The sequence below is a fragment of the Geospiza fortis genome, unplaced genomic scaffold (genome assembly GCF_000277835.1).
Source record: "Geospiza fortis unplaced genomic scaffold, GeoFor_1.0 scaffold56, whole genome shotgun sequence".
Lineage (NCBI taxonomy): Eukaryota > Metazoa > Chordata > Aves > Passeriformes > Thraupidae > Geospiza > Geospiza fortis.
Genome location: NW_005054413.1, coordinates 1,579,593 through 1,591,842, shown reverse-complemented (window position 1 = coordinate 1,591,842; position 12,250 = coordinate 1,579,593). Strand labels below are relative to the sequence as shown.

The following is a 12,250-nucleotide window of genomic DNA, read 5'->3' as shown; positions in this document are numbered from 1 at the left end:
AAAGAGTGTTTTCTTCTGTGATGTTTGGGAACTTTACTGAGAAAATTGTGCAAGCCCACTACAGTGCTGAGGGATTTGTGCAAGACCAAACAGATCACATAGTAGCAGCATTAGGTGCTACTCAGAGGGTCACAAAACATTTGTATTTGACATGCATGATAAAGTTTAAAGGTATTATTTTTTGTTTTTCCAAAAGCTAAGAAAAGTGACACTATGTTCAAGGAATGAGATTCAAGAAAGCACTCGTGATGCAAGTCAGAGTAAGTTCAGTGCCTGAGGAGTGAAAACACTATTAAATTTCCTCTTGTGTCACGACTGTGATAGGGGAGTGTTTAGGCATGGCGGGGAGACTGCCTGTTTGTTATTCAGGAGCTGTACTGAATTGCTCCTTATTTAAAGTTGCAGCCTGTTACTTTTACCAGACAGCTGTGTTTTGCTTTTTCTGCCTGTCACTGTGTGGCATCAATAAGATTTGGGTTTTATATGAATGTCAATTTAACATTAAATGCCATTGACATGACAGCACAAAGCACTGGTATCTTTATATCAGAATGGGGAAATCTTTTAACTGAGCTGTGAACAGGAATAGCTGTGGGAATCCCTGTATCTAATCTTCTCTACCCGACAAAAATTAGAGGTGTCTTAGGAAGAATAGATCTAATCAGACAGAGGGGAAAAAGATCCCCTGAATAAGAAAACTGCAATTATGAAAGAATAACAGACATTTTCTAAAATTAAAAATAGCTGTCACATGTGTCAATAAGCATACACTTAAATTTTTACATGCAGATCACTACTATGTCCTCTACTCATTGGGAATTAAAGTCATCAAACTTATGTTGCCATTTCCTCAGCACAGAGATACAAATGTCCACAGTCATTCCCTCTGATAGCAGTGTAGAGATACTGGAAGTGGACACTTTACCATATTCCTCCTAACACACTATAAGGAAATGGCTTTTTAAACTTGTTTTACACAAAGTTGACAAACTGTCTTCTTTGTTCCACATTTTTCTTCTCCTCTGGTAGAGTCATGTTCAGCTATTGCTCAAATTACTATTTCATTGACTCTTACTCCATATATACTTAGCCCACCGATTTCAGGCTAAAATATTCTCCATTTTTCTGAAGTTGTTTCCTTAAAAAAAAACTAATTTTAGTTTTCACTCAAAATATTTCTCAATTTCTCAAAATAGTTAACTTGAGAAAGAGTACAGATGTTTTCATGGTCTTTTCTAGCAAAAAAATACCTCTACCTATCAGGACAAATCTATTTTCCTGAAAGTTCTTGTAGTTATAGATCAAAGAATACGATAACTATAATTTCCAGCTTCCAATTAGTATTACATGAATCAATTTCCTCTATAGAAGATTTCATGAGAAATTTCATCAGATTTCATATAGAACTTGAAACCTTTAGATTTCCTTTTTATATTTGCTTATATTCTGATTTCTACAGTTTACACAAACATCTTGGATTCTGAGTTTATGAAATTTGGTTTTACTATGTTGTTAATGAGATTCTGAAAACATAGATATAAGTTCTTTATCCATATTTCTGTCCTCATTGATCATTAGCTTTATCTTCTACTGTATTTTTAAATTTAACATAACCTTCAGAATTCACACCATCAAAAAGGATGGAAAGTTAGTTGCACAGAAATGAAAAAGCAGACTTTCACATTAGTCTTTTTAACAACAACCTGCAATTTTACTTCTTAATTTCTATAGCAATAATAAAAAGAAAGGTACTACAAAGACCAACAATTAAGGGCAGTTGATGATGCCTTGTGGGTAACAGGAACTCAGCAATCACATCGGAAGTAAGCTGAACTAATTAACTTGATTGATTAGACCATCACTTCTCCTATCTCTGTCTTATGATATTAATTATTCAATTTCATTCACTCCAGCATATATTTCTCATTTCCTTCAGTGGAACTATATTTTATCACCTTTTTGATTTGTTTTTAGTATTTTTAAAGTATCTGGCATTATAGTTCAATCTGAAAATTGAATAAACTTCAGAGTAATCTTTCAGTTAATTCTGCTGTAAACTATAGCTGGTTTAATCCAAAAAGATAATTATCATTTTGTATTTCATGTATTTACTGAATGAAAAATGGACATATTTGTTTGGTAACTGAATTTTAAGTGCACCAAAAAATTTAAAATCCATGAAATAATGAATATAAATTTCTGGTATATATAATCTCTAAGATATTACTAGGATAGGACTTTCAGAAAAAGAATGTGAGTCAGAAATGCAGCCAGTTTTCAAAGCACTGCAAAAGAATACATCTTCTGCTTGAATTTTCACTTGCATTAATTTTTGAATGGTGAAAAATCTCACACTGAATGGTTTGGAAATAACAGTTACAGCAGAAGGAAAATACCTGGTTAGATGGTCACTGTCTCAAAATTTACTATATTGAATTTGGTTTCCTGAAAATACATGTGAGAAGTAAAGTATTAGTTTGTATTTAAAACTGGGAATCATCTCATGTTAGAGAAATTAGGAAGAAAAGTCATTAGAGATAAGCTTTTCAACATGAATGTCTGCAAGTTGATAACATATGATAAAATGAATTAGACACTTGGCAACCAAAATAAAAGAAATATAAAGTGTTATGCAGACATATGAAAATAAGTTTTGCCTCCCTGTCCAGTATTAAAATTACTTAGAAGATAATTACGTAGAATCTTAGTTAAAAGATTATGTCAAATTCTGTCTACACACAATGTTTTGTTCCTTTTCTTCCAAAGGAAAATGTCTGCTGTTTCTCTAGGCAAATTAGAGTAGATTTCCCTAGTCATTCTTCAGTGGTTCTGTGAGAAAAAAAAATCTAAAAGGTTATTCCACAGCTTGCTCCAAACTAAAGGGAAAACATCAGATGTACTAAACTGAGCAATGGTTCCATTTCTGTGACACACTATGTTGTGGTGCTCTGCTCTGCAAGATTCAGCAGCAATTCATGGAAAGTAATATATAAGATAATAAATTGAAAGCAAATGGAACTTGGAGATTCCTTGAAACCTGGAAAAATATCCTTTTATGTGTGTTGGAAACAAACTAGTTATCCCCAAAATTATTCCCCATATAAAATCATTTTTTTGACAGCAAAAATGAATTCAATTAATAGCATACAGTCTGTGGGACAAGTGTATTGTTTGTCGAAACTTCTTCATTCTGGTCTCCTTCCAGTATACTCCACTCTGATCCTGACAAGCAGTCAGGCCAGATTAAGAGTGCACACCCAGGTACTCATTTTCTCTTTTTAATTTTCATTTGTGCTTCTTTTCTTTTCTTTTCTTTTCTTTTCTTTTCTTTTCTTTTCTTTTCTTTTCTTTTCTTTTCTTTTCTTTTCTTTTCTTTTCTTTTCTTTTCTTTTCTTTTCTTTTCTTTTCTTTTCTTTTCTTTTCTTTTCTTTTCTTTTTTTCCTTTTTCCTTTTTCCTTTTTCCTTTTTCCTTTTCCTTTTCCTTTTCCTTTTTCCTTTTTCCTTTTTCCTTTTTCCTTTTCCTTTTCCTTTTCCTTTTTCCTTTTTCCTTTTTCCTTTTTCCTTTTTCCTTTTTCCTTTTTCCTTTTCCTTTTCCTTTTCCTTTTTCCTTTTTCCTTTTTCCTTTTCCTTTTCCTTTTCCTTTTCCTTTTCCTTTTCCTTTTCCTTTTCCTTTTCCTTTTCCTTTTCCTTTTTCCTTTTTCCTTTTTCCTTTTTCCTTTTTCCTTTTTCCTTTTTCCTTTTCCTTTTCCTTTTCCTTTTCCTTTTCCTTTTCCTTTTCCTTCCTCTTGTCAAAATTGACTGACTGCAGAGATTGAATTTTCCATTTTCCATGACTTTATTTTCATTTTCTGCTAGTTTAACAACTAATATATGCAATCCACATATATGTCACAACACCATTACTAAATCTTAAAAATAATCATGCTTTCTAAGTTTAAAAATGTACAAATTTTATTTCAACAGTGTTTTTTAAATTACTAACACCTATCTAGTCATGTAGACAGGGAAAGCATGGTCTCTTAACCACAGTATATTCTAGGAAATTACCTTCAACATTCAAAAAGAAATCACTAGAGCTGAGAAATACACATTTCCATACAAAGCAATCAATCAGATCATATTTATGAGCTACTTACTTGTATAAGTCAGCTGAAATCCTTGGTCAGTATCAGATCCATTGGTATTAAACTCTATCCACATATGGTTAGAGGTGCTATTAAGAATAACTCCCATCATGTCATTTTTGGTGAAGACTCCAAGAGACCGTGAAGAACTGTCTTTTCCATCATACACCTTGCAGAAATAAGAGCATGAAATTGGACATCAAATCTAAATATTTGAAAGATTTTCATTTATACAATAATTCCAAAATTAGCAAGGTATTGCCAATAGTTTCTCCAAAACCTTAATGTATCTACTTTGAGAGGTATATACCCCTGGGTTATACATTTAAGGGAAATCTTAAATATTCTGTGCCCCTTAAAGTGTTTTATAGTCTTTTGCCTTTTTGGTTTTGTGAGATCATCTTGAGAGAAATGAATATTTATATGCAAGTCTATCTTCTGAGGTTTGGTAAACTCAGATTGTTTTCTGGATTATTCATAAAGGCCAACAGAAGTATAAATTCTAACATCATCATTGCAAGTAAACCCTTACAGCCTACTCTGTTCTCTCCTGTCTCAATATATCAACAGCAAAAATGAGATTTTAAGTCAATCTGTCATCTTTTATCTCAGACTCTAAGCCTCCAGAAATTTGGTTTACTATCAGATTTAACAAAGACCGATAACTTTTCAAAAAGATATGTGAGTCTATTTGCAAACTAATTGTAGTGATGTTCCCATTTGCTATCTTACTTTAGTGAAAACTTTGAACAATATCAACATATGCACCTTTTCAAATCCTAAAATTCTTAAGAATGCCCCTTTGCCTGTTCACAAATACAGAAGTACAAACTCTTGACAAGGAGATTTTTTTTTCTTATTGCAAAACCTTGAAGGCCACAAATTGCAAAAACAGCCTTCTGCAGTTTTGTTTTGTTGGTTTGTTTACTCAAGATGAACTTAAAAAGCTAATTTCTTCTTTAAATTAAATAAATGTCCTCTACTTTCTCATGGAAAAATAATATACAATATAAAGTGTGTAAATACACACGATATATGAAATGTCATATACAATAGCTTATATTGTGCTTATACAATAGCAAGAAATGGATCTGAGCAGCTGGTTTCTGATACAAAGCGAAAGATAAGTTTGCCATATCTCATGTGTCCAAGAGTGACTAGAGACAACCAGCACAAAAGTTACCATTACAGTAAATATTTCCAGCACTGGATCTTCGTCCCTCCACTAGCAGACCTTGTGGTACAGTGCAGATTTATACTGATGCCAGTGAGAAGCAGGAGTGTCCCATTTAACAATCTAAATTGCTACATCTGGGTCACAGGCAATTCTTCCTATTTGAATGCCCAGTTAGATTTATTAACAAAAGGTACCAATGACAGACTTTTGAGATGACAGACCATTGCAACATTTGTAGGTGAGGACCAACAATTAAAAGCAGCTCTATTTTTTCTGTGGAGAAAATACCAGAATGCCATCCATAGGTAAATATCTTGAAAGTACCATGGTCATCTCAAGTGTCATTAACAAAATAAAATAATAAAAACAACATGCATAAAGATTTTTTAAGAAAAAAACATATGTTTACTTTTATAAACCTACATAGATATTAAAAAATACTTATTCTAAAGGAAACTTTCGAAAAACAATATACTGTGCTAGCAATTGATAGAAGAATACATTCCATCTTCATTATTGATGCAAAGATTGTCTTATACCAAGGCACAAGATGAGATGTCTCAGAAGATACAACCCATTATATTTAAGGTTCATGCAAGCAGTTACACGTACTTAAGGTCCACCTTTCTTGGAAGAAATATAACTTTAAGCCATGCAAAGAGTATCTGAAAAATTACTTGGAAGATTCTAACCATTGTCTTGGGACAGAGCTACCAATCAATTTCACGGACAGATTATAATTTATTTATTAGAGCTGGAAATCTGTTGTACAAAGTAAAGAATCATTTGTTCCCCATAAGATTTATTTCCATAGATATATTATACTTGATCTGGGAGATAATACTTGAAATGGAATGCTCTAATAATTGTCAGTAATTAAAAATGCTCTAATAGTTGTCAGCAATTAAAAATGCTGCCTATGTTTAAGAAAATATTTTTATTCATCTATAAAACAAACAAACAAACAAACAAAAAACCCCACAGATAAAGATTACAGACATCTTGTTTAAACAGTGTTCTACCTCACTGTTAGAGATACCCTTCCTACCTGAGGACTAACAAGTTAAGTAATAGAATCCCTCAAGATTAATCTAGACCCAAATGAAAACAGCGTTTCATGAAATTAAAATTAGATATGAGACATCCTGTGAAAACAGTTGTAAAAAAAAAAACCAAACAAACCAAAAAAACCCACAAAAAACCAACAACAAAAAGGCTGGTACAATTTTTGGTGACACTTGTCTGTCTGTTGTTCACATTACAGACATAAGCAAGTACTTATGAAGCAAGTGAAACATCATTAGTGAACAAATACAAGCACTGAATCTCCCTTGACCACACTGAAAAGTTGGTTGAACCATCCTAGGAAAGAAAACGCTTTTTCACCACGGCTTGTGATGCTAATTAATGTGGACCCAGGATCACTCCCTACAGCTTGTGTACAACCATTGTGTCATGTCATATGCCACTGATTCCAGAGGTACAGAATTTAATAAACTAGTCTAGACTATTTATCACTATTCATTTGTATTTAATACATACATTTAACTTATTTAGGAGAACCCATTTGAAATACGATTCATATGCTGCAGTTAAAATTTCCTCAGTCATGAAGGAAAAAAAAAGGTCTATTTGGCAAAAGAGATGAAAATCAGAATATTACATTCTGCTTTTCCTATTACCTTTGAAAAATTCACTGCAATTGCATTATAAAGATTCTGGCATAAGCAGCCACTTTAAAGAACTATGAATCTTTAAGCACCAGTTAAAACAGGGAGAACCAGGAGGATGAAGTGTTAGTGAGTGAGAAAGGATAAGCTCTGAAATAAAGAGATAATCCAAGTATTCACTTTTGTCATGTGTCCTTCAAAATGGTGAAACTGTTTCTATTACTTTACTTGAATTGAAATTTCTATCCCATTAATTCAAGTTCAAATTTTGTCACAGATATAGAACATTTGCCCAGAAATTAAGGACATTAACCTGCACACATTCTTCTTGAAAGCAATAGGTTTGACCCTTCCTCACGCACTTGTCTTACTGAAGCCAGAAATACTCTTGCAAATTATATGCCATTCCATACACTCTACAGCCACAAGATCCAGCCTCAATATTCCCACTTGAATACTGAGCTGATATATAGAGCTGCAGACTAGTTTATATTTTCAAAGCAAGTAAATAGTGATAGAATAGGAGTCAAGTAATCACAACTTGATTGTCTACACAGTATCTATTGTCAGTGCATCCCTGGAACACATTAAAGCAGACTTACTAAAACCTTCACAAATCTTCCCTGAGAAAGCATAGGTGCAGAGGCTGCATGGGCCAGGGACTGTTTCTGAGACACAGTTCCATTGAGCTACCTTATTGTGCAAGATGCAAGAATTTAACATTAGAGGTGTAGTCAAACTGCAGAAGCTGGTTTGGGGGACAGTGAGGGATGATCACAGCATTGTTTAGAGCTGTGTTTAGAATTAATTTAGCCAAAGTATTCAGGGATGCCTCTCTTCTCCCTATTTTTGAGGAACTGAAAGTGTTTGTTTTTCTTACTGGGGCTAAAAAATGCAGACAAAAGAGCAGGACAGCACTACAGTTATTCATGAGGAGAAATGCTCCTATAACAGTGTTAATGTATCTGCACCTGCTGTGGGAATGCACAACTCTCACCTGAAGGAGAAGGAAATGCTGGCTAGTTTCTTGCCATTTCTTGAAGTTTCTTATTCTGACAGTAAAAAGAAATTACTTACAACTAAACTTACCCAATTTCCTTAACTGCAGAGGTTTTATAGCATAAAATCATTCCAAAGGGACACGCTTTGAAAATATTCCTTGGAAGCTGGCTTTGAAAGCATTCCTTGGAAGGCCTGTATAGTTTGCTGACGCTGCTAACATTTTGAAATCCTTTTGCTACATCCTCATGGAGTTTGAAGTGATCTTACCTCAAACTGTAATGTTATATGCTTTGTCTGACACTCCTGGTGGGTTGATCTTGGGATTCTTAGAGATGAGTAATGAGATGGTGGGCTCTCACAATTAAGAGGTGAATATCATGTGTAGGTTAAGAGAAGTTTTGTAAAGGTATAGTTATGTTACTGTAATATGTCCTCCCCCTTGTACTGTTATCATGGGATGGCCTTGGTAGTCAGGGAATTTGGGGAGGGTTGGCTTGTTACTATGGTAACACCTGACTTCCAATCAACATATAGAAAAGTGATCTACACCACTGGATGGCAAGGAAGGAGTTGACTAACAAGACTTTAGGAGGGACTAGAGCTATAAAGGGCAGAGCATCCATTTTGAAGATGAGCACGTGGCAGATAGTCACGGGGGCTCCCAGTGCTCTAATTTTTCCTTATTTAGTGCTTTTGTTGTATTTTTTATTAAGGTTTAATAAACCTTTAAAATTTTACAATTGAGCAGTCATTTCTCACAGGATTATTACATTATTATTCCAGGCTTTTATTGGCCCACTTTATCATGCACTTCTGTGCAGCATTTTTTGCCCTTCTTTAGCTATGTTTCCCCAAGGTGACTCCGCCCCATCTGTGGCTCAGCCATGCCCTGCGGTGGGCAGTTGGATCGGGCTGGAACCAGCTATACGCAGCTGGAACTGGCTGTGTCTGGCTGGAACCGGCTGTGTCTGGCTGGAACTGGCTGTGTCTGGAACCGGATGTGTCTGGCTGGAACCAGCTGTGTCGGGCTGGAACCAGCTGTGTCCAACTGGGGCAGCCCCGGCCTCCCCTCATGGAGCCGCTGCTGCCAGGGATGGGCACTCACACCCAATGCAACATTATGTACATACAGATTTTTCTTGTAAAGCAGAGTGAGATACTGAGCTGGGAAAATGCCCTATATTTCAGCACAAGGCTTATAAATACTCTTAAGCTTAGTGCATCTCTTGCAAGCTGTCAGCAAGGCAATCTTGCAGCTTCCTTCTGTAGAGCGCAAGATAGAAGGCTGGGGTTTGTAACACATTTTGCTCATATTTTGGGTGCAGATAGGAAAGAAAGGAAGCTTTAAAGTCCATAACCCTGCCAACATGCTAATTCCAATGGAAATATGTAAAAGGACATCCTGGCATGGGAATAGAGAGGAAATAGACTTTGTTTTCATCAATGCAGGTAATAGAGAGACCTTAATTGGTGGAAGAGAGCTTAATTGGATAAATGGAAGCTGTACTGTGGGAACTGACTCAAAACCAGAGAACAGTCCTTGCAGTTCAGACATCACCACAATTTTGCCTTTGCTTCCTTTGGATCCTCTGAAGTATTGTGCTAAGAGGTCTATAAAATAAAGTATTTAACAGGTTGCTCAGAACAGTTTTGTCTCAGGCAAATCTTTCTTGTATCTCCAGGGAATATCGCTAAGTATGCTGGACATTACTCATGAGATTTTCTGAAAGATAACTGAGTTTCTTGAATGTTTCTTTAGAGTTTTCTAAGGGATTTTTTGTTGTAGATTTTTAAGTAGTTTATTAAATTATTTACAAACCATATATCAGCAATGCTTATGTACCACATTCTAGCAACTCAGAGGACAATTAAGTTCTTTCTTCCCTGCTGCATCTCTTTGAAGCAAAAATACTTTTGGGGATCTGCATTGTCAGACCATGGATAATAGGAGCAAAGGACAATACAAACCACATATTTTATCCACCTACTCAATTCCCTTTGGTCTAAAAGCAAAACTAAGTTCTTGGACTGTTTTATACATGGTAGCATTTATTATCAATATTTTTGTGGGTAAAGATGGAGAAAATGCTGTTCTTTTGGTTGTAGCTTTCTAATCTATAAACGAAACCATAAGTTTTGCTTATTTCATGGTCAAATAAAGTACTTGTTGAAAAGAAGAGATATAATAACAAAGATATAAATGTCTATATTAAAATGAAGCCTTTTTTTCCTCCCCACCTTCATCCTGTCTGTAAATGCCTTGGTTTTTGCAGGAGATTAATTGCCACACTTAATTACACAAGGAAGCTGTTAAGATGATGAAATGGATAAAAATATAGCCACCAATATTTGATCCATAACAATTATATCTTTAAATTCCTTGTGAGAAGCACTCAGTGCAAATTAAAAAAATTAAGAGACAGCAATTTCTACACATGTTAAATGGGTTGCTGGGAGATATCCAGAAAGATAAATTGCTAACTGAATTCTGAATACTTTGTGATTTTAAGTATTAATTAACCAAAAATTTGGGGACATTAAAATTTAAATACTAATTTAATGTATGGTCAGTACTTCAGATGAATATTAGGATTTTCAGTACATACAAGAATGCAACAGCTACTATTAGGAAAAAGCAACTTATTACTATGCTGTAGAAAAGTACATGCTCAAAATCTATATATATTTAGGCCATGTTTCAAATGGTGCCTCCAATGTAAAAGAATGAAAGACAGCTTCTATAACTAGTTATAGTCAATATTATAATGTTAGTTTCCATTTAGGGAAAACACCAAAAATCCCTGTGCTACACTTATAAATATTGTATAAAGAGAGAAAAATACTAGATATTCAAAATCCAAGTTCAAATTTTAGGTTTCCTTTTAAGATTTAAACCACTTTAAACAGTCTAATACTTCTGGAAATGTAATTGAAATCACAATGTTTCCAATAGTTTCTTTGAATCTAGTATCAAGACAGTGACACTATCCACCTATTGCATATGAAGAGAAAGATAATTGCCATTGGAAACAGATGTATTCATGCAATGTGAATAGTTAGCATAGAAAGTGAAATAATTTTTCTGATTACCTTAACAATATCTCCCTCATGCAGCTGAAAGCTCCTGGCTCTAAGATGAATCCCTTTTCCAGCCTCAGTTTCAATTTTATAGATACATTCATGGTTGTTGTCATAATTAGATGGAAAATTTGGAGACAATAATGTTCCTTCGTTTCCAGAGACAGTTGCTCCACATTCAGCTAAAGAAAATAGACACATTAAAACAAAAGAAGTGAATTATCCAATTCAAGAAAATATGAGTTATTAGCAATAATATTTAGACTCTATGAAATCTCTAACAGGCTATCTAGGAAAAGTATATTTCTATCAGGTCTCATCTGTAGGACCAACTCCTAGAAACCCTCTCAAAGTTGCCATCTCCTGCATTTCACTGGGTCTGTTTATTATGTGCACGTACATGCTTTTACCTTCAATTTATCCCCTAGTCCTCCAATCAGACTATGGTATCCAGGTTAGCCTGGATATCATAAAAATTGAATGCTTTATTGAAATATAGTTATTGGGGTAACATTTCAAATAAGCATAATATTGATTTTACCTCTGTATTCAGCTTTACAAAAAAGTATTTAAAGAAGCAGACAGTAAGCGTAAAAAAAAAAAAACAAACAAAAAAAATCAAAAAACAATCTGGTACTAAATCAAGAGCATTCAAACATGTTTTTCTCTACCTGGAATACAAAAAAAACAAACCAAAAAAAACCAAATCAACATTTATTGACATCAGTCAATGCCAAGGGGACAGATCCTTTCCTTTCTGGGTAAAGAGTAGGTGAGTCTTTTTCACAGCCATCTGTAGTAGGCACCAGCTGACACTTTCATTAGATATGTCTTGTTGTAGCTCCCCAGAAAAGAAAATAATAAAGAGCAGGAGGAGTGGTATGCTCCAGATCATGGACTCAGTTTGAATTTTTAATAAAGACTAATAAAATTATGCCAAATATGCCAGATATGCAACATAAATTCTACCACATAGATGAAAACATCTAAACAGACAGCAAATAATATTGGTGTACTGTTCAAACAGATATTAAAACTACTTAAAAATTACCTAAAAATACCTTATAAAATCCCACATTATCATTAACATACCAACAATTAATCTTCAGCTTGTTTTTAGGTGTATGAAATTGATATTGATATCTCATTTTTCAGTCTAGGGATAAAATACCTTGTGGTTTTTTGACCGAAACATCATT

General features: G+C 34.2%; 1 protein-coding gene across 1 annotated transcript in view; it reads right to left on the bottom strand.

Moving 5' to 3' along the window:
* The window catches only part of CSMD1 (CUB and Sushi multiple domains 1), a 1,057,667-nt gene that overhangs the window by 199,290 nt on the left and 846,127 nt on the right, over positions 1-12,250 (bottom strand). Inside the window, exons 22-23 of the mRNA XM_005426386.3 lie at positions 11,064-11,233; positions 4,137-4,293 (exon numbers count right to left, since the gene is read on the bottom strand). Coding sequence (XP_005426443.2) covers positions 4,137-4,293; positions 11,064-11,233 — 327 coding nt within the window. The remainder of the gene's footprint in view (positions 1-4,136; positions 4,294-11,063; positions 11,234-12,250) is intronic.